At 41.7% G+C, this 26,603-nt stretch overlaps 7 protein-coding genes across 9 annotated transcripts; 3 read left to right on the top strand and 4 right to left on the bottom strand.

Annotated features, from left to right (window-relative positions):
* Window positions 1-65: 65 nt before the first annotated feature.
* On the top strand, window positions 66-6,374 carry LOC129796384 (uncharacterized). 2 transcript variants are annotated; one of them, XM_055838268.1, is made up of 4 exons: window positions 66-362; window positions 437-667; window positions 737-938; window positions 1,034-6,374. In XM_055838268.1, the coding sequence occupies exon 4, from the start codon at window positions 1,060-1,062 to the stop codon at window positions 6,052-6,054; it is 4,995 nt and encodes a 1,664-aa protein (XP_055694243.1). In that variant the 5' UTR covers window positions 66-362; window positions 437-667; window positions 737-938; window positions 1,034-1,059; the 3' UTR covers window positions 6,055-6,374. The 2 variants fall into 2 exon arrangements, with proteins under 2 accessions (XP_055694243.1, XP_055694242.1); XM_055838267.1 differs by having other exon boundaries at window positions 72-90.
* Window positions 6,375-6,493: 119 nt separating this feature from the next.
* Window positions 6,494-8,808, bottom strand: LOC129796395 (uncharacterized). Of its 2 annotated transcripts, XM_055838300.1 has the most exons (5): window positions 8,537-8,808; window positions 7,057-8,464; window positions 6,842-6,982; window positions 6,602-6,777; window positions 6,494-6,531 (listed from the first exon to the last, which is right to left on the bottom strand). In XM_055838300.1, the coding sequence occupies exons 1-4, from the start codon at window positions 8,649-8,651 to the stop codon at window positions 6,651-6,653; spliced, it is 1,791 nt and encodes a 596-aa protein (XP_055694275.1). In that variant the 5' UTR covers window positions 8,652-8,808; the 3' UTR covers window positions 6,494-6,531; window positions 6,602-6,650. The 2 variants fall into 2 exon arrangements, with proteins under 2 accessions (XP_055694275.1, XP_055694274.1); XM_055838299.1 differs by having other exon boundaries at window positions 6,509-6,777; window positions 8,537-8,799.
* Window positions 8,809-10,068: 1,260 nt separating this feature from the next.
* On the top strand, window positions 10,069-10,971 carry LOC129796378 (seminal metalloprotease 1-like). The gene has a single exon (XM_055838253.1). The coding sequence runs from the start codon at window positions 10,148-10,150 to the stop codon at window positions 10,928-10,930; it is 783 nt and encodes a 260-aa protein (XP_055694228.1). The 5' UTR covers window positions 10,069-10,147; the 3' UTR covers window positions 10,931-10,971.
* Window positions 10,972-11,590: 619 nt separating this feature from the next.
* LOC129796377 (seminal metalloprotease 1-like) lies at window positions 11,591-12,453 on the bottom strand. The gene has a single exon (XM_055838252.1). It carries the CDS (start codon window positions 12,451-12,453, stop codon window positions 11,665-11,667), a length of 789 nt encoding a protein of 262 aa, XP_055694227.1. The 3' UTR covers window positions 11,591-11,664.
* On the bottom strand, window positions 11,591-20,120 carry LOC129796374 (chitin synthase chs-2-like). The gene is made up of 8 exons (XM_055838248.1): window positions 19,803-20,120; window positions 19,375-19,610; window positions 17,823-18,320; window positions 17,534-17,724; window positions 16,340-16,960; window positions 15,292-16,256; window positions 14,418-15,215; window positions 11,591-14,190 (listed from the first exon to the last, which is right to left on the bottom strand). Exons 1-8 carry the CDS (start codon window positions 19,880-19,882, stop codon window positions 12,975-12,977), a joined length of 4,605 nt encoding a protein of 1,534 aa, XP_055694223.1. The 5' UTR covers window positions 19,883-20,120; the 3' UTR covers window positions 11,591-12,974.
* Window positions 20,121-20,881: 761 nt separating this feature from the next.
* Window positions 20,882-26,588, bottom strand: LOC129796375 (aldehyde dehydrogenase, mitochondrial). The gene is made up of 3 exons (XM_055838250.1): window positions 26,339-26,588; window positions 25,107-25,686; window positions 20,882-21,875 (listed from the first exon to the last, which is right to left on the bottom strand). Exons 1-3 carry the CDS (start codon window positions 26,453-26,455, stop codon window positions 21,019-21,021), a joined length of 1,554 nt encoding a protein of 517 aa, XP_055694225.1. The 5' UTR covers window positions 26,456-26,588; the 3' UTR covers window positions 20,882-21,018.
* LOC129796376 (nucleoside hydrolase-like) lies at window positions 22,980-24,376 on the top strand. Its single transcript, XM_055838251.1, has 2 exons — window positions 22,980-23,671; window positions 23,746-24,376. Exons 1-2 carry the CDS (start codon window positions 23,235-23,237, stop codon window positions 24,305-24,307), a joined length of 999 nt encoding a protein of 332 aa, XP_055694226.1. The 5' UTR covers window positions 22,980-23,234; the 3' UTR covers window positions 24,308-24,376.
* Window positions 26,589-26,603: the final 15 nt, after the last annotated feature.

The raw sequence follows: 26,603 nt of genomic DNA, 5'->3' as shown, positions 1-26,603 counted from the left end.
ATCCCAAAAACTCACGCCACCACGTGTCCAAAATGTCAAAATTTTGACGTGTGCGAGAGCGAGACGGAATTTGTTTGTTTGGAGCGTTTGGTGAGAAAAAAAAATTCCATGGAAAAACTTAAAAACTCATTTTTGGGCCACAAAAAAAGTAATTTCGCTGGAAAACTTGGGAAAATTGCGAAAAACCTTCCGTGCGAGTGAAACAATAAATGGACGTGCGACTGAGAGAATGGCGGTGAAATAGCTCATAACGTACATCTGTCTCTTTTTCTCCTCAACCAACAATGCCAAAAATAGCAGTGGTCACTTTTTGAACTAATATTATAAAATAATAAAGAAGAAGAAGAAGACGGGTGAGAAAAGTACGCATAAAAAACGCATTTTTCTCACTGTTTTCGTGCATGAGTTGTGATTATTTTGTGTTTTGTCCATTCAGCAGGACGTCGTGCGTGTGCTACGTGTGAATTTCAACATATTGCGTCGCAGCATCGTGCAAACGGGGAACTTTTCACCAACTCATTGGGGCGCTTCGTCTCGAGAGGCCATCTTGGTTACATCAAAACTTCACTTCATTTGGCTTATCTTTGTGCGCGAGGGAGCATTTTGACGGTGAGAAAAAAAACGGGGCATCGCGGGCCCCCTTTTTTCGTGCATTTCTGCAATTTGTGTAAGTTGTTTTATGCTTTTATGCTCTTTGTGGGCTTTATGGCTAAACTTCTCGTGTATGTTTGTGCAGATCCCGGAAATTGAGGCGTTTTCGCGCGGGACATTCGAAGGTGACAATATTTCATCACAAACATCTGCGTGACGCCACTGAGGGCGTTTTCTGCGCGTGCAACGCCCCAAGGGGGCTCCGCCACGGGTGGATTACACACATTTTGCGGGATAAATGATTTTGCACTTTGGAGCTCATTTAAGGGCGGAATTTTCACAAAAAGGTGAGTTTTTTTTCGCAAAAAAGCGCCCCTATTGATAAGATTTCTTTGTACATTGTAAATACTGAAAAAAAAATGCTTGTTTTGGTTTTTTTCAGTACGCTCCTAGTGTGAAAGAAAAAAAATGGAAAATTTAAAGACAGAAAGTGGAGAGAATGGGGATATTTTACCTCAGCCATGCTCAAAAGACAGTGTACGTGATTTCTCGGATGGATCAACACTTAGAGGCTTTAATTTCAATGGACTCAACATGCTTGATCTCAGCCATCATCTCGAGAATGACACTGTTATGTCCACATCATCGTCAACATCGGGTGGTTTGGTGATTGATCACGACGATGGAGAGGGTGTGGAGAATAGTACCCCAAAAGGTGGTGCTGAATCAGCATCATCACCATGTCACAAAGTACCCCAAGTAAGTAGCAATGGGCACGTAGATGTATTCCCAACGCCCCTTCCGCGAAGACGCTCAAGCGCCTGGAGTGCAGATAAAACTCTTGTGGTGGGAAATACGAGAGACTGTTCACAGTACTTAGGTATGCAGCCGTCAGTTAAGTTTAAATGCTACAAATGTGCCGAATCCAACTTCCCAACGTTGCGGCATCTCAAGGAGCACCAACAGGTGTGCCTGACAAAGGTTTCTACCGCCACCGTGGAGGGGAATAATGGCCCCAATGGACGACGAACAAATGGGGAGTACACAAAGCCACCACATACGGAGGATCCCAATACGAAAATTCGTATCTCCCGGAAGGTTTTCTTGTGCTCCGCATGTGGGACGTACTATGAAAATTGGAATTTATTCCTGCACATGCGAGAGGTACATCGAAAGCACATTTGTCTCCTCTGCTTGGGGATGTTCCCATCAGCTGAGCGCCTACATCATCATCTCGAGAGTAGGCATAGCATTGCACCAGCTGATCTCGGTGGCACCGGTGACATAATGGGGCAAATAAATTCTCAACTTTTCTACCTGATGTGTGTGACGTGTGAGCATATTTTCACGGAACACGATCAATTTGTCAACCACAATTGTGATACATACCTCCAACCGTGTGGACTGTGTAGTGTCCGGGGGGCACATCGTACCAATTGTCGTGCACGTGTTAGTGAAACGTCAAAAGCAAAACGCAATGGGCAAACATCAAACAATGACGTACTTGTGGCGGCTCCCCATTCAGCTGCTGCTGCTGCTGCTGCTGCCCCCGTTCCTGTGCCCATTGTGAAGCAGAAAGAGGAGAAAGTTCAACCAATACAACAACCTCCTCCGGCGGAACCATTAGATCCAGTTGGGGAAATGTGGCGAAGGTATCTCAATGGGGATTTCGATGGGGAACAATCCCAAACACCGGAACCACAGGAGGAAGAGAAAAAACCCGTGGAAGAGGAGCCACCACAGCGACTCTTGGTGCCAAAGTTGAAAGTTAAAATTCCAAAGGAATTTCAAGCTAAACTAAATTCACCATCATCCTCATCGGAGGTGGAATCAGAAGAGGAGGAAATTATTAGATCACATGAAACACTTCCGGAGATTCCACCGCAAGAGGTGAAAGATGAAGCTGTGGAGGAAGAAGAAGATGAGGAGTGTGTGAAGAAGGAGGATGCGGACGATGAGGAGGTGCAACAGCAGGCGCAAGGGGAAGAAGTGAAGCAACATGAAAATGAGGAAATTAAAACAAGTTTCCCCGAAATCCCGTCAAATGTTGTGGATGAAAATATCAAGACGGAGCCAAAAGTTGAGACGAAAAATGAGGAGGAGGAGGAGGAAGATGAGGAAGAAGATGAAGATGGGATACAGATTGCACGGAAAGATGCTCAAATGTTTGATTTACGTCTAAATCAACCACTCGATCGAATTGATATGGTGGAACTCCTGAGGATTTGTCTAAAGCAAACAATCCCCTTTTGTCTGTACTGCAATCATGCTACACGAATTGTTGTCAATGCAAAGCATCTAGCAATGCACCTTATTGCCACACATCGTTTCACGGCAACAGTGGACAGTATAACAGCGGAGGAATTGCAACCGGAAACAATTGTAGCACGCGTGAAGAAGGCTCTTGATGAACTCGATGGGATCTACATTAATTTGGATACATTTGACAGTCGTGAGGAGATGGCACTGAAATCACCGTGTGATCGTTCATTTAATTGCTTCCAGTGTCGCTTGACGGCAAAAGTTCACAAGGAATTGTATCAGCATAACCGGAAGATGCACATGAAGACCGTCATTCTGTGTTTAATGTGCAAATCCGCACTTTACAGCTACAGTGAACTCCTCTATCACATGTGTCCGGGATATATGAGTACCACGGCGACGCTTGAATTGAAATTTCGGTGTGGCTTCTGTAGTCTCCACAACATTCCATCGGCCTTTCGGCTAATGGTTCACCTGAGGAAGAAGCATGGAATCTGTGAGATTTGCCTCGAAGACTGTGGTGATCAGTTTAAGTTGTCAAATCACGTGTGGAAGCATAAATTGCAACATCTCTGCTTCCGCTGTGGGATTGTTTATCGCAATAAGCCCGACATAACGAAGCATCTCTTTTGGAAACATGGAACGGAGAGTGTGACGTGTAAAAAGTGTTTGCAGAAGAAATGGCCACTTGTCTATCATTTTTGCATCCCTCCGGCACAATTTACGTGTGAACATTGCCCGCAAATCTTCACAAGAGCTGTCTCCCTCACGGTACATAGGAGATTCCACACAGGGGACTTCAAGTATCCCTGCACAGAGGAGAATTGTGAGAAGAAATTCATTTCAAAGAGAATCCTCGAGAAGCATACATTGAAGCATAGTCAATTTATTGCTGATGAACCGGTATTTTTTGAAGAGAAGAAACCCACACCATGTGAATTGAAGGATCCCGTGCCGATGGATGTGGAAGAGAAGCCCGATGGGGAAACGGAGAAGGTTGTACGAAGTGAGAAACGGGGGAAGAAGTCAAAATCCAAACGGGATGATGCAAAGAAGATGGATTTGATGGATATTGATTTACCAGCACCGAATTTGAGTGAAAGTGACAGTGATATGGATATTGATAGGGATGATTCATCAAAGGATGATGCAGTACAACAGGAAGTAGCTGCTATTGCTCCCACTATTGCACCTTCTGCAGAAACAACCACAGAAGCAGAAGTAGGAGCAGCAGATGATGATGCTGCTGCCAAAACAGTTGCAATGGATGTGGAGGCAGCAGATGTAGTTGCGGATGTGGCAGTGGAAGAGGAGAAATCGGTTCAACCTGATGTGGATATTTGGGCAAATTTCAAGAGTTACCAAACTCTCCAGCAGCAAGCGAGTAAAATTGATTCCGGGAGTGATGATGATGAAGCCCTTGCTGAAGCCTCCGTGCCCATTCTTCATGTTTCACAGAGTGATCATGATTACTGCTCAATCTATCGTGTTCCCGGAAAGACAGATCCGAAAAGGGAGAATGACGTGAAAGCTGAAGTAGCAAATACCACACGGAATACTGATGCAAAGTCCGGTGATTCGAGTGATTCAAGTAGTGGATCAGATTCAACGTGTACGTGCGAATCAAATTGTAGCTGTAGTAGCTCAAGTAGTTCCGGAAGTACGAGTTCCTCGTCCACAAGTAGCGATGAAGAGCAACAGCGGAAGCAACAGTCGCCGGAGCGAAAGAAGAAGCACATGAAGAAGCGAGAAAAGGGTGGTAAAGAAGTCATGAAGGAGGAGACAAAACAGAGTACGGATGTAATAGATGTGGTGACAGTTGATAAGCTTCATGAGGGTGATGAAAATTTTGAGGTTCTCTTTGAATCGGACCTTGCAACTGATGAATCCGACACCGATGAAGATTTCTACGATGAGCACCCACAGAAAGTTGCCCGAGAAATGATGATGGCGTGGAATAGGAAATTTGATGATGAATCCCGTGATGATGGTACTCTTGCGGGGGATGAGGAAGATACAACATCTGATAAACCATCAGCACCACCACCAGCAGCAGCAGCTCCTGTACCACATCAAGTTCCGGTGAAGAAATCTCAAAAGGTGAAACGTAAGAAGAAGGAGAAGCGTCATCAGAAGTTGCCGCCACTCAAGCTAAGCCTCATTGCTGCCAATAATACCCCATCTGTGGTGCAGCAAATGACGCCAAAAGTGTTGCCGAAGATGAAATCTCCAGCATCAGCACCAATCCTCACGGCGGCACTCACATCGTCAACACCCCTCGTGAGTTCGGCCGTGGGACAGCAACACATTAGTCGTCCATTGAGTGCAGGATTGAGTAATGGGGAGGATTCGCAGGGTTTGAAGCGAAGTAAGAGACGGCGAATCCCGAATAAGTTTTATGGCTATTCAAGTGATGAAGATGGCCCGAGTGGATCAAATCCGGGTACACCACACTTACCGGCTGTCCTAAAGCCAATCCCACCGCCAAATTTGGTGTGGCGCAAGGAGGATTTGCCACAGAATAGTGGTGGTGGTGGTGGGACAAAGATGCGCTCACCAAACTTCCAATCGCTTCTTATGGCGAAAAAACCCTCACCCAGTAGTGATTTTGCCACTTACAACGTTCAACCACCGGCACAATTGCCACCACAGATATTTGCGTCAACATCCCCCGGAGGAGCGAAGGAGACAACAACGCATTCGTCATCATCATCATCAGTGGGTGTGGTGCAACCTCTAAGGATACCACTAATACCTCCCGTTGTCCCCGTTAATCGTTCCTATTCGGATATGGCGGAAGTTCAGGCGAATGCTGGTGCTGCACCAGCATCGGGAAGTGGTGAAGACGATGAAGATGATGAGGATAGTGCATCGAGTGATGCTAGTCACCTGGAGATACGGGATACAGCACCACCAATGGGCCCAAGACCACCACCACCAACTCTTAGGATTTCCCTGACAAATCAAACGGCCACATTGGGCGATGCGAGACCCACACAGAAGCCCACAGATAATGTCTACTGCTACTGCCGGTGCCCATATGATGAAGTAAGTGAAATGATTGCCTGCGATGGGGACAATTGTGCCATTGAATGGTTCCACTTTGAGTGTGTAGGCATAATGGTGCCGCCCGTGGGGAAGTGGTATTGCCCCGAATGCAAGCTAAAGCAACAACAGGACACACCAGGAGGCTTCTACTGATAAACTTCACCACACCTATTTACCTGCCTGCTTCCTCCTCTTCAAATCTCTTCAAGTGAGAGATTGTATTCCTCGTTTTTTTTTCTTTGGATTTGGAATTTAGAAAAAAAAAATAAAATTTTCATTGTGTTTTATCCCCCCTGTTTCACTCTCTGATTGCCGAAGAAGAAGATGAAGAAAACAAAAATATATTGTATCAATGTATAAATTTAATGTGATAATGCATTGTTTAATTAGTGAGAAAGAGACGGGAGATGAAAAAAAAAGGATAATGACTTTTAGTGATGTAACTGCAAATAAAGTAGGAAGTAAAAATTGAATTGTGGAGTTTTTTTCTATTAAAAAATATCCCTCAAAGAGTAAAATCATTAATTTTTCAGAGGAAATTGAGAGAAGAGGAAAAAAGGAGAAAATTCATTTTTTTTTCTTATAATTTACGAACGATATATTTTGCTTTTCTTTGTACAATCTTAAGTGCTAAGTAAGACAAAAAGGATAAAATGATGATGAAAAAAAAGAGGAAAAATTTACATTTCGCAATTCTTACCGTTTCGGTGCTCTGGGCCACACACACCAATCAGTCTCTCTCAGGCAGTTTAACTTGGCATCTCCTCGAGATCCACATCCTCCGTGTCACCGCCGTAGCAGCGCCTTTTGTGATCACTCAGAAGGAGACGCTTTGACATGGAACTGCGATCAATGCGTACGGTCTGTGTGGTGTTGCTACGGATAAAACACAACACAAACCCATCATTTGCGGACTGACCATTCCGCTGGTACACTGTACCTGGTCTTGGTGAGAATGGCACACCCATCGTTAAGTTGCATATTCAGCGAATACAGCTTGGCCAGGTGCGACAGCTTCTCGTGCTCCTTCACATTGGATTCTGGCAGGCGTAATTCCATCTGCTGTCCATCCTGAAGGAATCTGTTCCATGGAAGAAAATCATTTTTTTTCTTTTTGAAAAAGTTTTGAATTAAGACATTCCATGTTTCACTTACCGCGATAAATCCTCATTGACACTCGTTATTATGGAGAATCCCGGTCGTTCCTCACGAATCCGCCTGCATCCCGCTCTGATCTCGCGCACATCACTGAGGGTATTTGGGGAGGAGAGAAAGTGATTGGATGTCTCCCCGGACATTTCACTCTCAATTTCCGGACATCCCCCGGCACCACCACCACCACCGCCGCTACTGTACGACGATCCACCGGCAATATTAATTGGCTGTGTGGACACAGGTGCCTTCCCACCGAGAAGCATGTGCCCCGTGAGATGGGGAACGGGTTGTGCTCCATCCACATTCATCATATCCGTGTCTGGATCGCGTGTTTCGTGATTTGATCGTGTTTTTGTGAGTTTTGGTGGGCGGGCACGTTTAAAGTCGTTCTTTGATGCAAAATTTATCATCACCTCATTCCCTGGCCAATCTGTCAGCTCGTCGTCACCCTCGTGATCACTCTCATTCGTAGCAGCTGCCTCGGAGTCACTGCTACTCAGTGAACTACTACTGAGGAACTCACTTAGGCTGCAATCCATGAAGTTGGGATCGTCAAATTGCAGCTGCATCTTCATGTATTCCTTCTTCCTGCCACGTCGTCCCTGTGGCAGTGGTGCTGGTTCAATTGGCATTGCATGCTGTGGCGGTGGGAATGCCCCAACATCTGTTTCCACACGAAAATCCCCACTCTTCATTGTATCCTCATCTTCCGTGGCAGCTGGCTCCACCACAAGACTCCCACCAATACGACTGTGAATGCCACCTGCTTCCGGAAGGGATGTCATCGTGACTACTGTGGACGTTGCCGCGGATTCCTGGGAGATTTTCTCAATTTTAGACACAATATTCTTATTGAGTGGCTGAATCTTCTCAAATGGACGCCCAGCCAGCTGCCGGGAGCGACTTTTGAATTCCAGATACGAATACCGCGGGATGAAGACATCCCGTTGCCGTGGTACACTGCTCGAATGCTGTTTATGCTCATACTCAGCATACCTATCGCGATGGGAGCGCTTTCGTTTACCGCAAAAGTAGAGATTTGCCCGGAAATTCTCCTGGCATGCATGACGAAGGACGCGCTTCTTGATGGCGCCCGGAAAGAGGGGACTCACCGTTGAGGTGCCCGGGGTTGTTGGGGTTGTCTCATACTCCACAGCCATACGCTTGAACTTCCTCTTCCGCCGTGTATTTGGGCGTGCTGGACTGAAGTTCTCATTGAGGGAGTCTGACTCGAAATTTCCCACATCGCGGGACTTTATGAGTAACTTCAATTCACTGTGATCATCGGAATCACTGAGAAATGTATTCGAGAGGGCATCACCCGTGGCTGCAGCCCCAAATTCGTGTCTCTTTGTCGGGGCATCTGCTGGGCTACTAGAACTGTCTTCTGTTGGTTGTGGAGCACTTGCTGCAGGAAGGAAAAACACAATTGAATGAAAAAACAAACAAACAGGCTCAAGAATCTGGCCAGAATACTCACGTAGATTCCCTGTGGAGCGTGTTCTTCGCCTGAGGCCCCACCGCCCACTGTGCAGATTTCCAATTCGTGACGTTTCCTCCAGTGCAATGGTGAGATCATGGGAGAATTGCTCCATTGCTTCCTTACCACATTAACTTGTGCCTGAGAATCCTTCCTAATCCTACAAAATCCACGGGGGTAAAAGAAATTAAGAGAAGAATTTTCAACAATTTGAAGAAAATTAGGTGTTACCCACTATCGCATGTCGTATGACAGAGTACAATATTTGTCATAGGACATTTCCGATGATTTTCTACCTGACAAGGTAAGAAAGTCTCTATAACATTGTGCTTCCAATCAATAAAATCATATGGCAAAATAAGACATTTTTGCATAGCGGGCTAAATGATTGTTTTACGAGGTTTGTCTTTCGGTTTATAATTTCTTTTATGTTATGAATGTCAATTGATATGTCCTACTGTTATTTAACGTGTCCCTAGCAATTAATATGACGGCCAGACTCTGCGTTAGTGGGTTGCGAACTCACCTTGTCCAAAATTTTGGGACAAGAGTCGTTGAAAAAAATTTCTTTGAAATTCTAAGTAACCGTTTAGTAAAGTAAAAAAAAAATATTTTTTTACGAAAATACAATTTTAAAGGCTCCTGAAGATCCTGACGGCGTTTCGGGGGGTCATTCGCAGGGAAATTCGGCGGAAAATTGCGGAAAATCTGCCGTGTGAGCGAACAATGTACGTGCGAATGAGACATTCGAGGAATCCATCCAGTGAGACACACTGGAAATCACTGGAATTCTACTTCGTGAATCCCGCTAATTTTATTTTTAGGTTATTTTGAAACGCAAAAAAATAACGAATTTTTAACGAAACCTGAGTAAGATTTTTTGCCAGCCCCAATCTTTGACACACTTGAATTTTCTGCCAGATTTCACCTCAATCTTCATCAAATGTTGCCACTCTTGGACTGACCTTTGAAGAAAGAATCACAGCCCGTAAGTGAAACTTACCAGTACTTTTCCTTTTCTTCTTAATCTGTACCTTTTTATTTAAAAATCTGGCATGATGTGTCATTTTAGATTCTATTCTAGATTCTTATTCAATCATTTGTATTGTAAGAGAAGATGTATTGTAAAAAAGGATGCGATTTCCAGGAACATCGGGAAATCACCTAAGATGGAGTCCATATTTATATTTTTTTTTAAATCGAGAGTGAAATGATCTTTTTCAGGACATCCGTTTGAAATTAAAATTGTTTTTTTTTTCTGGTAGTGAAATATTTAATGGGTCAAAAGGAAGTCTTCTCCAGGTATGTGCTCTTCTTTAGAATCGAGGTCGAAATTATGAAGAATTTCAAGCATTTTCTCTGTACTTCCCCAGAACTGTGTTTGGGGAAGATATCAGTTGGTCAACAAGATAATTATAGCTGCTCTTTGTAATCTATGTGATTGATTTACGCAAAATTCGCGTGTAATTGTGCAACCCTCTTTACCTGCCCCGCAGCACGGTTGATAAATTCTGGGCAGAGATGTGCGAGTATAAAAGCCCCTCGGACACTCCAAAGAGCTGCTAAAGATTTTACAGAAGAGCCAGAAGGAAGATCTTTTGTGTGTATACAATGAAGTCGACTTTGGTGGTACTTTCAATCCTGGCCACGGCTTTGGCAAATCCTCTGGGGCAGCATGAGGTGCTGGAGCAACCAATTGAGGAGATGGGAGATTTCTTTGAGGGCGATATGGAACTCACAGAAACCCAGCGAAGGACAGTTTTCGATGGAATGATCGATGGACGTACTGGACTCCTTAATGTGCGCTACCGCTGGCCAGATAATACTCTCGCCTATGATTTTGCCAGTGATGTCAACCAGGAGCAAAGGAATTATGTTGAGCTGGCATTGAGAAACATCTCAGGACATACATGCCTTAAATTCGTTCGACGCACCAACCAAGTCGATTATGTGCTCGTCACAACAGATGCTACAGGATGCTCATCGTATGTTGGACGCATCAACGGGATGCAAACACTGAAGCTCAAGTCAAACACTCCTGGATCGGGATGCTGGCGTTTCGGAACGGTTGTTCATGAATTTATTCACGCCCTTGGCTTCCATCACTCTCAGGCGGCGTACAATCGTGACGACTACGTCATCATCAAGTGGGAGAACATTGAGCCAGGCAAGGAGAACAACTTCAACCTGAGGGATCGTACTACAACTACAATGTTCGACCTTGACTATGACTACGGCAGCGTAATGCACTACAGCAAAACATCCTTCAGCGTCAATGGACAACCAACAATTGTTCCAATTAAAGATGGCGTCACAATTGGTCAACGCGAAGGGATGAGTGAGCTTGACATCAGGAGACTCAACAGAATGTACAACTGTCCAAGTGGGCAGTAACTTCATGAGCACTAATAAATTATACTTTCTCACGCACTCAACATACGCTATTCCCATTTTGTGAGTCAGGAAGATTCCATCTTTGTCTTTATCGCAAAAACCAACAAACAGTAGCTGATTGCAATTGAAAAATTTATAGCCAGTTATCTGGACACAATCACGGTGAAGATTGACTTGTTGATCGTTTTTAAAGATCACAATTGTGATTTATGAACGTAGAGCATCCAATTGTATTGAGAAAAACCACAAATATATCTGTTCACGTGCTTTGCAAAATGAACTCAAAGAACATTTTATTTACTCACCTGAATGAAAATCATTTCTGATCTAAATTGATAAAGTACTTGAGATTTATTGATAAAATGAAATTCTCTTCTCAACTTTTAAAACAATTACTCATAAAGCTCATAAATTGCAACACATTCTTCGATATTAATTCAATAAAACTGGAAAGAATTTTGTTTTTCAATCGTTAAGCCACCATTTTGTACGCAAACTATTTTATAATAAATAGTAAAAGAGAATAATGGATTATTATTCAATTTAATTAATAACTTGAGGCTGCTTAACGTTGTGAGATTGGATAACTTGTTCAGTTCCCAGACATTTCTGAAGATTCTTAATTACATTACATAAAAAAAAATAAGAATAGAACCAGAATTAACAATCATTAACATGAAAAATTTTATTGAACAATCAACGTACAAAAAAACATGGCCGCAGTAAGGAACGCTCTACTGTCCATCAGGGCAATCGTACATTCGGTTGAGACGCTGAATATCCATTGGGCTCATTGAGTTTCTCTGACCAAACACCGCTCCCTCCTGCGTTGGGATAATTGTGGGTTCACCATTGATGCTGAATGCCGTTGGTCCGTAGTGCATGACGCTGTCGTAGTCATAATCCAAGCCGTACATGGTGGTTGTAGTGCGATCTCTGAGGACAAAATTACCCTCTGTTCCTGATTGGATGTTCTCCCACTTGATGATCACATAGTCATTCCTCGTGTAGGCAGTTTGGGTGTGATGGAAGCCCAGGGCGTGGATGAATTCGTGAACAACAGTTCCGAAGCGCCAGCATCCGTTTCCAGGAACGTTGTCCTGCAGATTGAGCTGTTGACGACCACCAACACGACCCACATAGGAGAAGCACCCAGAGCTTGACTTGGTCACGTAGACGTAGTCATTTTCCGTGGTGCGTGGTACAAAGGTGAGGCAGGTGTGACCGGTCATGTTTGCCAGAGCCAGATCTACCCATGCTCTCTGGTCTGCATCGAGTTCATCGGCATATTCGTATACGACGACATTTCCTGGCCAGCGGTAGCGGGGATTGAGAAGTCCCGTGCGACTGTCAACCATCACATCGAAGATCTCCTGCTTCTGACGATCCGTGAGAAGGATATCGCCCTCAAAGTGTTCACCGAGCTCCTCAATTGGCTGCCCAATGAAGCCATCATCTTCCACATTCACCGGGATGGCCAGTGTAGTGGCCAGAAGGCAAGATAGCACCACAATCCACTTCATTTTACGCACTAAACTTCCTCAACTAAACGCGCGATCCTCACAACACCTCTATAAATACCAAACGGTATATCATCTAATCGTGATCCACTCCAGCGGATGATTAGATTGGGTTGTAAATATTACTTCCTCGACATGGTTGACAATGCCACTGAGTGCTATCTTTGCATCCTCTTGAGAATTCCGTCCCTGCCATCGATCATTGGGCATGACATTGACCATAGTTAGAGGAGGAAATTGTTTCTCTCGAAAGCAATCGTGTGACTTCTTGCATTGAGAGAGGTAAACAATCTTATGGAATAATCAACAACTTCTTGGGGTATTTTTACAGCTACCTTGTCATGTTAGGGATTGCAGGTTGCAGAAGATTGCACGAGATCGCAGGAAACAAATAAAAGGCTCAAGATTTATCATTAAATAATATTTTTTATTCCTTAAATAAGATTCATTAAAAAAAGTTTTTAGGATCAGGATCAATCAATTTTTTTCCAAGGATGCAGCAGCATTAATGCTTATTTTTATCACTATGAAAAGGTTTCCCTTTGCGAGAAGCGCTGCTTGAGCTCATATGACTCACGCGGATCTAGGGGATCGTCCGTGAATGAGCTGTTGTCAATTCCCTCCACTGAGAATTGAGGTTTAAGATTAAAGTCAACCCTAGGCTGAGCTGGTCGTATTTGTGGCCTGGTAATCATAATACTCTCACGCGGTACAGCTGGTCTTGTCATCGCCATACTCTCTCGCGGAACTGTTGGTATTGTCCTTTCCCACTGCATTGGTTGGATACCATTGTGTCCGTGATGCTGTGAAATTGATTGTCGCATGGACTTCCGCTTTTCAATGAGGGTTGTTCGACGCTTATTGAGCAGATTCATTGTCTCCCTGCGTATAGTTATACGGCCAAGATCGAGATCACCATCCTTGAAGTAGCGCCTCTTGAAGTTTTTCTCCAAGTTGCTCCAGTCATTCTTCTGGTTGTGCTGATAGAGAATCTTCTGGACTGTATCACGACGTCGTCCAATTGCGCGTTGTTCCTGCTTCAAATCATCTTCATCCCACTGTGGCTCTGGTCGTTGAGCCTTCTTGGCAATATTCACAGCCTGACCACTCAAATCTATCTGTGGCGACAACTCATCCGCCTTCTTCACGCAGTACCAATTGAGGCTGGTTGCCGCAAGGATCTCAGCCAGTGTACCGAAGCGATGTATTAGCATGGCAACAAACTGAATGGCCAGAATGACACCAAAAAATCCCACAAAGAGCAACCCAATTGGATCCAATTCGAGATGTTCCTGCCTTATGGTGATCTCATTGTTATCACTGTCGTAGCTGAGGAAATTCTTCACCTCAAATGGCCACTGAATGTGGATTTGTTCCTTGTTCATTTGCAACAGCAATACGGTCAGGACGAAGATTACATTGATCATGACGAAAGCAAAGACAGCCATATCGCGTAAATCCTTCAATGCTGTTGCTACACTATTCTTCTCCTCCTCAGACAAATCCAATGGCTTCAGGTACCGATCGATTAGATCATTCCAGAATTTCTCCTCAGTCGACGGCAGTGTCTCGGTATCACCATTCCTTAGATCATCATCGTACAGCCAATCTGGGAGGGAGATTACCGGACGTTCAGGTTCACAGAGAACTTCCTCCATTATTGCTTCATTGGGTGGTGGTGACAAGGTTCCATTGTCTTCCTGTGGTTCCGTCATCACCGTCACTTCTCCAGATAACTTCCTGTAAATGAGAATGTGAGGTAATAATTCTAAAAGAGACATTCCGTAACAGTTTACAATTAAACACGTCGATAAATGATTTTATTGCATTCGCATGTGGAGAGATGAAATGTGGATTTATGATTTCTCACCATGTGCACAGCACACAGTATCTTCCCGGAATATTTCTCCTCAGAATATTAGAATGAATAAAAAGAAAATGTAGATAAGAAATCACGTTTTACTCACGCTTCGAGATCTCTCATTTTATTGGTCATCTCTGTGAGCTGAGCTGAAATGTGCATGAGATGAGCATCACTGGAATCATTCTTGGGATGTGTGCAGCACATGCAACGAAAAACGCCACCACAGGAAAAATCCAGAGAGCCTTCTTCTTGTTTGTTGAATTGCAAGAAGCCCAAGAGACGCTGGATGCGTTTTTGTTGACCAGCTTGTGGTGTATTAGTGGATGTTGCAGCAGCTGGCTGGGGATTTTCTCGTGTTCCCCAGGAAACGTCATTCATGTTGAAGAGGGAGTAAATGATGAGGAGCATGTACATTGATGGGATTGTTATGTAGTAGACAATGCCACAGATGAGAGCCCATGCTTCTTGGGGATGCATCAAGCCCGTTACGATAATTTGTCCAGCAACAGCGAGGAAGAAGAGTGATGACGGGGAACTGATACCATCCTCCTGGGTTTGCATTACAATACCAATAACCACGGCAATCATGACCATTGCATAGACAGCTGTTATGAAGAAGGCAGCAATTAGTTGGTACTTTTGCTTGGCAAAGTAACAAAGGAGCATGAAGAAGAGCAATGGGATAAAATTCCACAGGAATGATGTCCAAATGCTCGTTCCGAAGACAGCGACAATAGCTCCAACCATCATGAGGAAGATTGTTCCAGGACCAAGGACTGTACCGATCATCATGACAAACTGGTAGATGATGTAGGGCATTGAGATGCTACTGTTTGCCTTAACAATCATCTTGTAGCTGAAGATTAAATCGAGAATATTGGCGATTGTCGATGGGACCCATCTGCAAAGGAAATGAAAGAAAGAAAGCTATCACGTTAATCATTGTTCAGGATTGAGATTTGGTGTATTCTTCGCACCTTCTGCGTTGATTGTAGAACTCATTGAAGCCCTCAGGACTGTGGGTGTAGGCATCGGAAGCAGCTGAGTATTCAACACGAAACTTCTGCTTCAGCAAAAGTGTACACAACCATCGATCCTCACCCTGATCATACTGTACATAGTGGAGAGCTTCCTTGGACTTTGTTGTGTACTTTTTCATTACACTATTCTCCATGAGAGCACTGCCGCGGAAGAGGGAGAAACACCCAGGGCTACACAAAACACATCCAATCACGTGCTCCGTGGCTTTCTGCAGCCAATGCCCAATTGCATATTCAAAGCGCTGATACCACACCATTGGTCCACTACCAACTGGATGAATTCTCCCGCATGCAGCACCGAGATCTGGATCGATTTTCATGCGTGACAGCAGGAGTTGTACAGCATTAGGTTGAAAATCAATATCCCCATCGAGTGCTAGTAAGTAGGTATTCTCAGCCATTACTTTCTTCCTCGCGGGGGATACTTCAAGTTGCATAATCCTAAAGCCAAGGAGGTAGTACATGTACATAACTTGAGACCATCGTTTCTTCTTCCTAATCTTGTCTTTGTGCTTCAAATGGGCTATCATGCGTGTCTTTCCGGGTAGTACCCAGACAAGGCGCCCCCCATAGGGTGTTACTATCTTTGTTGGAGCATAAACCTTCATTTTTTGCTTATAAACCTCCTTGGCGGCTTCTTCGATGTTATTTATCAGGATTTTCACGTAGGAATTTATGGGAGAACCATCAGGATCATCACACTTGTCTTTATCCATGAAGGCATCATCGAAAAAAATGTGTGTCTCAAGTTCGTAGTATTCATCGTCTGGCTCCTTGGTCTGTTGGATGTATTTCCATGCTAAACGGCGGGCACTCTGATCTTCATCGAGACGAAGGATAGATTTGAGGAATTCCATCATTTCTTCTCTATTTTCGTGCCACATTGTTGCGCAAACATAAACCTGGAAAGGATGCAGAGATTCTATCATTTAGAATGGTTCAAAAGATCACCAACACTTCAAGATTTCTTTTACATTTCACTTACCCGAGGAATCTTATCAGTGGGATCTTCCTGCAAGTGAGAATACTCGTCGTATTTCACCTCAGTCATATCTTCCTGCTCTGCACTGTCCTCTACTGATGCAATTTTCTCTTCAGGAAATTGTCTTCTGTTCAGCGTTAGAGATTGATCCACAATTAAACCATTGTACATTGGCATGACAAAGAGTGTGTCTGTTGGGGCATTCTTGTTGCATCGTGATGACCAGATGTGTAGGGTAATCCAAACTTGCGAAAAGAGCCACAACACCCACATCCAGGCATGATGATTCATTATGTAGTCAGCAAAATTGTCCGCATTACGCGTGTTGAAGAAGAGGTAGTCAGGAAAGAAGCCGCTGAAGGCACATGGATTGTCAATCCGGATACCAGCGAGGATAAAGAGGGTCGTGAGGCATGTGGGTACAGTGAGGCAGAGTGGGAAGGAAAAGCTAACACTCTGAATTTGAATTTTGCACGCAAATCTCCCGAAAAAGTACGTAAAGTATCCTGTGAGGATTTGTACCACAAGAATCCAACATATAGCCATGTATTGGGCATCAATTGTAAAGGACACACTTCCAACTGTTGACTCCAACTGCAGTACTTCTGGTACGTGGTCGCTGTGCTGTTTATTGAAAAGGAAGAATTCATTTTAGGAAGTTTCTTGCTCATTTTTTTCTTTCATTAAAAAGATTATTTATTTGGTAGACTCAAAATAATTGAAAAAAAAAGAATATTCTTCACATTTTTCTACTTTTCCGTTGATTATTCCGTAAAATCTATTTTTTATTTAAAAAAAAAAGTGTTCAAAAGGTCTAAATTGGACTGGACAATTCTCCCCTAAACAATAACTTTTTCACAGCTAAATAAAAGCCTTAAGAAAATATTTCTCATAGAATTATCTTTTGCACCGTTTGCACCACTTAATGAATTATAAAAGCTTAATCGTCCGCTTTGACACAAGTAATTTACTTTGTAATACATTCACAAATAGTGCTTGAGTTTATACTTGAAAAGGAGTTTATTCGTTTCTCTATGGGATACTCGAGTCATTAGAGGAAACATGCTTACGCGTATCCAGATTGTTTCCTTGACTTAAAGGATGTTTCCCATCATATAGAAACGAATAAACTCCTTTTGTTTGAAAATAATTCCCAAAGTAATCAAAAGAAAGATTATTTATCTCTTGCAATCCTACCTCGTGAATCACAACGGAATGATTTGACCATCCAAGCATGAATTCCGAAAAGTACTCCTTTGTTGTGTGATCATTAAATGCGATCGCCATGAAGAAGAAAAGGAGAATCTTGAGAGGTGCTAAGTAGAGATAAATGAAGTACCTGCTTCGCCCAATTTCGCTCTTCATATCAGCAATCCAACGTATTGGTTCTGGGAAAATTGATACCGATTAATTCCATTGAGATTAAGTCGATTAAATTGACCTAGAAATTATTATATATTTTTTTTTAATAAATTGTTATTCTTACGAAAAAAGCTTTGGATGTGGACGTAGTTCTCCCACCAACCGACTGAAATGCACACACTTGCTGCCAAAATCCATGCAGTTTGATCAGTTTTGGAAGCAGTAACAGCCCAGAGGAAGATTCCAGTGATTTGTGTTGCAATTGCCAGGATATCAAATAACATTTTAAGGAGGAATTTTTTTGATGCAGACGATCGCGACATGAAGCCCAGGATGCCAGGGATGAGGCATAGGCAATTGGTCAGCATTGCTCCACTCATGACGTCCATATTGGGGAGAATTTTGAAGGCGAGAATCGCAAGGCCAATAACATGGATGATCTCCATAAGGGACACAATTACGTGCTGTCTCACATGTGGGCGGAAGATATTCTTGAAGAGACAAATCCTGCATGCCCGGATGAATGTCACAGCCTCGGGGAATGCAAATGCAAACACAATGGCCCAAATCCATGCTATCCTTTCGGGTTTTATGAGTACAGCCACGTATGAACCAACTTTGTCTATCAGAAATGTTTTTTTTTGTGTGGGTGTAGATTTTAATCATTGATTCTAAGAATTTTTTGTATATTAGATAAGGGAAGACGGGGTATGTTACATTTCCAAAAAAATCCCTCTGTGCTATATCTTCTAATCCACGACAAATCTTTAATTATGTTGAATTACTTAACCTTTGGAATGCGGAGGCCTTGGTAGTTACGTAGAATGCGAAGGTGGGGTCGTTGAACGACCCCAAAAAGAAGGCCAATTTTCTCCCAAACTATACAACCTGGAGTTGTCGGGTTAGTGCCTATAGATTCCTTATATAGTCCTCTTGCCCCTTGCATTACAAATTTTCCGCCACAAAACACGTAGAAGAAGATATTAGGGAAAAACATTTTTCACTCATTTTTCACAATTTCTTTTTGAGAAATTTGCCAAGAAAGTTAACCCCAACTGTAATTTTTTTTTCACTCTTCCCCACATTCCCCTCACTTCCCGCAACGTGATAAATGGCAATATTTCTCGGATATTCTTTATTGTTTTGCACATTTACATGCTTCTAATTATGTTTTATGTTGTTTATGCTCTAAGGAATTTCCCGCAGAATGACCGTTACACTAATTTTTGAATTCCCTTCTTCTACATTTTTCTTAATAACTTTTCTTGTGGTGGTCGGATTGAGCTGAAATTTTTACACAACCTCCTCAGATAACCAAGGAACTTATTTCCAAAAGATGGGAACGCTAACTTTTATATTAATTGAGTTATAGGACGAAATAGAGCGCTGGGGTCGTTCAACGACCCCGCTCCGCATTCCAAGGGTTAAATGAGTAAATTAGTCTCATACTGACCTCATTTTACGTTTCCTTTGAAACTTTGTCTTGTAAAAACCCCAATACGGGGTTAAAAGTTACAAAATGTTGAAGAAACCAAAAATTAATTTTCCAACCAGAAAGAAAAACTCTTGCCAATGATCTCGAATAAATATTTTTGTAAGAAAAAGTTAAATCTTCTGGAAAATGTAAGAATTTACCCCGAATTCCCCTATGATCTCTAATTTTGAATTATACTAACTCTCTGCATTGCAATAGGGTATATTCCTCTGTAGTGTATGCGATGTCATGAAGAGGAAAGCCAATTTGGATACTGTACTACCCAGAAGGACAATCAGGAAGACAAAGATGTACACCAACACCTTGATGAGCTTAATGAAGAAGAGGAATTTCTTCGTATCAACGGCAGATCCGGTGGTTTGTTTAACGGGTGGATCTTCAAATGAATCCCACAGTTCGGTGTTTTGCTGTGGAGCCCTATAAAGCAAGAATGGTGTGAGAAATTCCGCGAGTTTATCAATTTTCAATTGCTTCCGGTCTATCAAAAATATTTTCACTTTCTGAGAAGGTGCGATAAGAGATAGCGCAACAATTACGAAAACTTTTTCTAATTTTTTTTTCCTCTAAATTTTTCAAAATTTCTCTCACAACTTGTTCTCCTTTACGAACCTTGTGATTTGTGTGGTTGCATCTTCATCATCTGACGACGATGTATCCTCATATCTATCCTCAATTCTGCCTCTGTGCATTTTTTTTCACTTCAAAGATTATGCCTAAAATTGCACAAATCACTGAAAATCGCTCAGATCATTCACTTATTTTTTTTTCTTCTCAATAGATGGTCACTTTTCACAATTTTTTTTCCCTTTACACATTCCACAGAACATTCATAATTATAATTGTACCACGACGACAATGACTTCGAGACTACACGCAATCACTTGAAGGAGTCATTAAACGCGTGTGCACTGTACGGGGATCACTGAAGAACTACCTTATCGTACAATTAATTAAAACTTTCTATCAAAAGCTCTTTGGGTGAAATAGAGAGGAACGTATGAATTGCCAACTCTTTCCTCCGCCATATCTTCTCGACCATTTGCGGCTTTTTATCAAGTGGAGAAAGATTGCGCGATAAGGTGGAATTGTGGTAATTAATTTGTTTCTTAATCTTCACACATGGACAGAATCGCGCGTCTTCGTCAATCAGGTGTATCGACATGAAAAATTGTGATTTATTGGTGAAAATTGGACGCAGATACTCATCCTCTTGCAGCTTTTTACATTCGTCATTTTTCAAAACTTCTCTTCGGGGGTTAATGATTGTGAAACTTACAAAAGGAATTTGTGGTGAGAAATTAACAATGACCGGAAGTACATCATGTTGATAAATTTCAGAAGGATTTGTGAGACTTCCGCAAGGTGAGTAACATTTTGTTTTCTTTATTTTCTTCCTCCTTTATCAAAAAAAAAATGCTGAAATAAAACCTATTTACTCTATTTTTGGACTGAAAGGTTTAAATTCATTCATATAAAGAGCTTTTGTGAGCTTTGTAAAAGCTCACTTCAGTGAAGCTATATGTAAGCTCAATTGTAGGGGAGAATGGTATAAAAACGACCCCTTCTAAAGCTCTGGGAAGACGGAAATTTTAGTATGTTGTGTAGAGGCAATCAATGCCTTTCAAAGGATGTTTTAAATCGACTAAAAGTATTTAGCAGAATATAACAATCTTAAATTAAACAATAAATTCTACAATATTGCATGACTTTTATTGCTTGGTACAAAAATACAGAGGTTATTGTTCTTGCAAAATAAAGAATATTATGTAGAAATAGGGGATAAGAGGTATGGGCTTGTGCTGTCTGTTGTTCACAACTTTACATTTTAGGAGCTCTTTTGCTGAATACGCGTAATCACGCTCTTGATTTCCGTGTAGTTCCTGAGCGCATATTCGGAATTCTCACGACCATGTCCGGACATTTTGTATCCACCAAATGGCACTTGTGCCCCAAATGCATTGTACGTGTTCACCCACACCGTTCCTGCACGCAATCCCTGCACCAAGTAATTGACTTTGTCAATATTTTTGCTGAAAATTGCCGCTGCGAGTCCATAGTCGGAATCATTGGCACGCTTAATGACTTCATCGAGATTTTTGAAGCGTGCCAATTGCTGCACCGGTCCAAAGATCTCCTCACGCGAGATATCCATCTCATCTTTGACATCAGCAAACACAGTTGGTTGTACAAAATACCCTGGACCATCACACTTCGCACCACCAGCCACCAATTTGGCTCCTTGCTTCTTGCCACTATCAATGAGACGTAGAATCTTCGATAGTTGCTCCTGATCCACTTGAGGTCCTTGCTCTGTGCTCAAATCAAATGGATTTCCCACAATCCTCTTCTTGGCCCTTTCGGCACTTCGTTCCACAAATTCATCATAAATGCTGTCCTCCACATAGGTTCGACTGGCGGCACAACAGCACTGACCCATGTTGAAGAAGAGCCCAAAGTGCGATGTTTCCACGGCATAGTCGAGATCTGTATCGGCTAGAATGATATTTGGACTCTTTCCACCCAATTCCAGGGTTACACGCTTGAGGTTAACCGCACTTGAGCCCTTCTGGATTAAACGTCCCACTTCGGTGGAACCCGTGAAAGCAATCTTATCCACATCCGGATGGTGGACGAGTGCCTCACCGGCTGTCCCAAAACCAGGGACGACATTCACAACACCCTCTGAAAGGATAAAAAAAGGAGAGATTTTAGTTTTTTTTGTATTATTTAATTTAACTCTTTCACGTGCTTTGGGTCATATGTAGATCCAAACGTGAAACATTTTTTTTAATTGAACTGCATTCAATTCAGGCCAAAGAAAACTTTCTAATTGAGAAACGTTCTTTGAGAGCATCCAAAGAATTGATATCGTGTTAAAACGCGCAAATGTTTCAATGTTTTATGTTGGCACGAAAGGATTAAATCCGTTAAATCTAAAAAAATATGATTTATGGCAGAGAAAGAATTCTAAATTGATGCACAATGAAAAATTATAAAAATAGCATAATTAGAATTGATGTTGAACGATTAAGGACCGTTGCAGTTACAAGTTGTTGAAATTTTACCAATCACTGAGCAGTCAGACGAAAATAAGGAAAACAGCATAATTATGCTTTCCAGCGACGTTTCGCCAAATTTATTGGCTTCTTCAGTCTCTATTTACATGAAATGAAATGATATTAATTTTACAAATTGCAATAAAATTTAAAAAATTAAATAAATACATAACAATATTTTTTTTACATATTTTGATGTCTCCTTTTCAGAAAGTTTTTTTTTTTTAACAGTGAAACAGCCCCCGTGCTGATGTAAATATTTCTAGAAAAGAATTTTGTATTTTTTCCCGTGAATGTAATTTGTAAAATCCAAATCATTTCATTCCATTCAAATTGAGCCTGAAGAAGTCAATAAATTTGGCGAAACGTCGCTGGAAAGCATAATTATACTGTTGTTCCTTATTTTCGTTTGACTGCTCATTGACTGGATTCAAGCATAACTAGATGGAATCTCTTGACTTTAATTTTTCTAGTGATTCATTGCTGTATTACAAAAGAAAATCCTTTTAATTTCATTGATTTTTTGTGCGATTCATGCACTTTCTCATGTTTCCAAGGTAACTAACTTCACAAAAAATTGTTTTTCATATCGTGAGTTACTTTTATTCTTTTTTTAAGATAAGACAAGAGATAAAATATAAAAGAAAAAAAGTCATAATTAACAAAATCTTAACTCGGTGGCATGTAAATTATTTATTTTTGTATCCAATGCAGTGACACAAAATGTAGTAAAAGCCGTAAAAGCAAATATTATTGGGACATTTTGTCTTCGCATTAACTGTCGAGCAGTAGCTCTGTGTGGTGGCATTTCATATCCCAATTTTTGTACTGATAACATTGTTGACGAAGAGAGACTGAGTGGAGAGAAGTTGCCACAGAGCCCCTTAGATATAGCCCATAGAGTGTGTGGAACATTTGATTAGTAATCTTGTGCTTTTTGCTAAGAAAAGTTTGCCCTGTGGTGCTTAGAATTTGTGTAAAGAAAATGTCTTCTGTTATTCCTCGTATTATCCTCGATACGGATAGTGGGTATGATGATGCATGGGCACTCTTTATGCTCCTCAAGGCACATTCATTGAATCTAATTCAACTCGTGGCTATTGTGTGTGGTTCCGGAAATACTCATGTTGATTACTGCCTCGTCAACACGTGCCGAGTTCTCGAAGTTGCACAGCAAAAGGATATCCCAGTGTACAGGGGAGCTGCTGATCCAATTATCTCAATTGAGAATCGTACTCATGACAATTTCAATGGTCAAGATGGATTTGGGGATGTATTTGAACCAACAGACCTTCCCGATATGAGTCCTGTAAACTATGATGAGCACGGAGTCACTGCCATGGCTCGATTAATCAAGGAGAATCCCAATGAAATTACAATTTTAACAATTGGAGCTCTTACAAATTTAGCTCTAGCCATACGGTTTGTTCTCTTTTTATTTCTTTTGCAATTAAAGATTCTTATTTTTCAATTATCCCCTTTTTGCTCCCTTTCAGGATGTATCCGGAAATTGTCCAGCTTATTCAAAGCGTTACCACAATGGGTGGTAATTTTCTAGGCATTGGCAATGTCACCTCCAGTGCTGAGTTTAACGTTTATTTCGATCCCGAAGCTGCAGATGTTGTCCTCCGGGGGCTAAAGTGTCCCATTACAGTGATTCCATGGGAAACGTGCATCCCTCCGCGGAATACACTAACATGGGGTTGGCGATGTGATGTTTTAGGCGCAAAAGAGCATCCCATTCTCACTCTTCTCAATTTTGTGGAGAATTCAATTCGCAAAGATCTCCCATTGACCTCAAAATGGGCTTGTGCTGATTGCATTGCAGCCACATCCCTTCTTGCTCCGGCATCAATCATTAAATCCACCGAGGAAGCCTATACGTCCGTTGAATTGCACGGACAACTCACACGTGGACAATATATCGTTGATCGTCGTGCACAGGTGCAAAATACAAAAATTATCACGGAAATTGATATTCAATCGTACAAGAGAACCTTCTATTGGCTCATTTATGACGATGTTAGAGTCCCACTGGAGGACTATATCAAACCATAAAATAATAGTCCTTTTCTTTCAATTATGAATTTTTTGATAGTTTAGAAAATAAAAATAAATAAAATACCATCCGGCTGAGGTTTATTCGCATCTTATTTTTTTTATTATATCATAACTCTTGGCTTTATTTCATTCAATGTGATAAGAAAACAACGTCAGTCTTTTGCTGATAAAAGCAAAAACTTGAGTAAATAGAGACTAATTATTCCACGAGATTTAAAAGAAAAAAATTCTTGACTTTTTTTTAGTCTCTTCAGTCTTTTTTAGCACGCTCATTGTCCTCAATTCGTCTCTTGGAAAAAAATAATTATAAATTATCTATCAGAGTCGTTAAAATAAATTTTATTATTCACTTAAGATTCGCTTTAAGTTGTTCCTTTTGCCGTGAAAGGGTTAATAGAGTTGGTGTTAAAATTAGATTGGCTGTGTCATCCACTTCTTAAATTATCTCTATTGAATTTTAATGGAAAGTGTCTCTATTGTAGTTTACTTTTCACTATCTATTCGTTATCTAAAATTGATTACGATTATGAAATATCAAAAATGGGTATAAAAGGCCTAAAATTGTGAAAATGAAAACAAAATTGACTTTTATCTAAAAGAAAAATCATTCGGTGGGTACTTGAATTGTACTTTTATCACATTCACAAAGATAAGATGAAGTGGTTTATTTTGGTTAGAGCCAAAATCGTTTTATTGGGGCATAGTTCGCATTTAAAGCCAATAAGGATCATTTTTTGGACGTTTCTAGTTAGTTTTCCTAGTTTTCTAAGGATTTTGTTAAAGAAACGACTTTTACCTGGAAATCCAGCTTCCTTGGTGAGTTGAGCAATGTAGAGCGCTGTAAGGGACGTCTGTTCAGCTGGTTTGAGTACAATGGTATTCCCCGTGGCGAGTGCTGGTCCAAGTTTCCATGCCATCATGAGAATGGGGAAGTTCCATGGAATAATCTGCCCACAGACACCAACAGGTTCATGGCGAGTATATGCAAAAAAGTCCCCATCCATTGGGATGACTTTGCCGTGATTCTTATCCGCCCAGCCGGCAAAGTAGCGCAGATTCTTCAATGCAACAGGTATGTCGACATTGTAGGACATTGCATAGGGTTTGCCATTGTCGAGAGTTTCAAGGCTGGCCAGGTAGTTGCGATCTCTCTCAATTAAATCGGCAAGACGATAGATCAGTCTACCGCGTTCGGATGCATCGAGACGACGCCACGGGGAACCCAACGCGAAGGCATTTTTAGCAGCAGCAACAGCCAAATTCACATCATCTTTGTTGCTCTCCTGCACCTCAGCGATAACTTGTTCATTGGCTGGATTGATGCATTGAAAGGTTTTTCCGCTTTTGCTTTTGTGCCATTCATTGTTGTAGAAAATCTGAAAGAAAAATTCTTTTAATTTTGAATTGTCTACATGTTTTTTTTTGTAAACAATCTCCCACGGCGATGTATATGGGGCAAAATAATAAAGTTCTCTTAATGGAGGGAATAAAAGAAATAATTAAATTACCGATCTTTAAGACTTCCTGCGCGTTTGTGAAACACTTTAAAATTCCGAACTGAATAAAAACGTAAAACAAGCAAACAAGGTCAATCTTGGGGGACGACCTTGGCCACTTCCAAGGCCATTAGCGGCTTCCTTGGGGAATGTCATGTCGAAAAATCCCCGTGGGGACTTTGCAAGTCACCAGGGCGTCTCCCCTGATTTATTTTTCAGTGCCACCAGTGCTTCTGCTTCTCAAAATCAGGCATTTTTTTTTATAAACAAATCCGCGAGATAAGATAAGGTCATTCGTGCTGATTGCTCGAAAAAGGCTTTCTCTCTCCTTTTTTCTTTTCCATTTCATACCGACGAATTGTAAGAAGCACAGTGATAAATTGAGCGGCTAATGAAGCAATGCGATAGCAGGAATAGCCGGTTTTAGAATATCCATCTAGGGGGGCATTCGAGGTCACCCGGCGGCGCCCGGATGATGAGAAACTACGAAGAAAATAATTTCTTTTTATAGTGCTCAGGGGCTGATACTTACGCCAGTGTAGAGAACTTTGGGTGATGTTTCTGGCTGAGGAGCTGGGGCGGATGCTACTCCATTTTTCTGGAAGCGCAAAACACTATTCACAGCACGAAAATTCAACTTGCGCAGCATTTTTCCTCACTTTCCAACCAAGGACTGAAAATTGTTGAGCGCCGTTCGCTCTTGTCTTACAAGTGAGTGAAGATTGCTGAGTTACTTTCCCACCTTGAAGTTAATCGTATTTGATACAAAATAAGAAAAGGGCGGCAAAATTCATAAA

The sequence above is a fragment of the Lutzomyia longipalpis genome, chromosome 4 (genome assembly GCF_024334085.1).
Source record: "Lutzomyia longipalpis isolate SR_M1_2022 chromosome 4, ASM2433408v1".
Lineage (NCBI taxonomy): Eukaryota > Metazoa > Arthropoda > Insecta > Diptera > Psychodidae > Lutzomyia > Lutzomyia longipalpis.
The sequence above is the reverse complement of the archived record's forward strand: the minus strand, read 5'-3'. Positions and strand labels throughout refer to the sequence as shown.

Excerpts from the sequence above, each read along its gene's own strand:
- LOC129796384 (XM_055838268.1), top strand. The coding sequence starts at position 1,060 with ATGGAAAATTTAAAGACAGAAAGTGGAGAGAATGGGGATATTTTACCT.
- LOC129796395 (XM_055838300.1), bottom strand. The coding sequence starts at position 8,651 with ATGGAGCAATTCTCCCATGATCTCACCATTGCACTGGAGGAAACGTCA. Across the intron at positions 6,983-7,056 it reads GTCAATGAGGATTTATCGCG|ATTCCTTCAGGATGGACAGC; the intron begins GTAAGTGAAACA and ends TCCATGGAACAG. Across the intron at positions 6,778-6,841 it reads GCCATTCTCACCAAGACCAG|CAACACCACACAGACCGTAC; the intron begins GTACAGTGTACC and ends TTTTATCCGTAG.
- LOC129796378 (XM_055838253.1), top strand. The coding sequence starts at position 10,148 with ATGAAGTCGACTTTGGTGGTACTTTCAATCCTGGCCACGGCTTTGGCA.
- LOC129796377 (XM_055838252.1), bottom strand. The coding sequence starts at position 12,453 with ATGAAGTGGATTGTGGTGCTATCTTGCCTTCTGGCCACTACACTGGCC.
- LOC129796374 (XM_055838248.1), bottom strand. The coding sequence starts at position 19,882 with ATGCACAGAGGCAGAATTGAGGATAGATATGAGGATACATCGTCGTCA. Across the intron at positions 18,321-19,374 it reads ACCCTATTGCAATGCAGAGA|ACAAAGTTGGTTCATACGTG; the intron begins GTTAGTATAATT and ends CATTTCTGATAG. Across the intron at positions 17,725-17,822 it reads CCACATCCAAAGCTTTTTTC|AACCAATACGTTGGATTGCT; the intron begins GTAAGAATAACA and ends CAATTTTCCCAG.
- LOC129796376 (XM_055838251.1), top strand. The coding sequence starts at position 23,235 with ATGTCTTCTGTTATTCCTCGTATTATCCTCGATACGGATAGTGGGTAT. Across the intron at positions 23,672-23,745 it reads AATTTAGCTCTAGCCATACG|GATGTATCCGGAAATTGTCC; the intron begins GTTTGTTCTCTT and ends GCTCCCTTTCAG.
- LOC129796375 (XM_055838250.1), bottom strand. The coding sequence starts at position 26,455 with ATGCTGCGCAAGTTGAATTTTCGTGCTGTGAATAGTGTTTTGCGCTTC. Across the intron at positions 25,687-26,338 it reads CCAAAGTTCTCTACACTGGC|ATTTTCTACAACAATGAATG; the intron begins GTAAGTATCAGC and ends TTTTTCTTTCAG. Across the intron at positions 21,876-25,106 it reads CAAGGAAGCTGGATTTCCAG|AGGGTGTTGTGAATGTCGTC; the intron begins GTAAAAGTCGTT and ends TTATCCTTTCAG.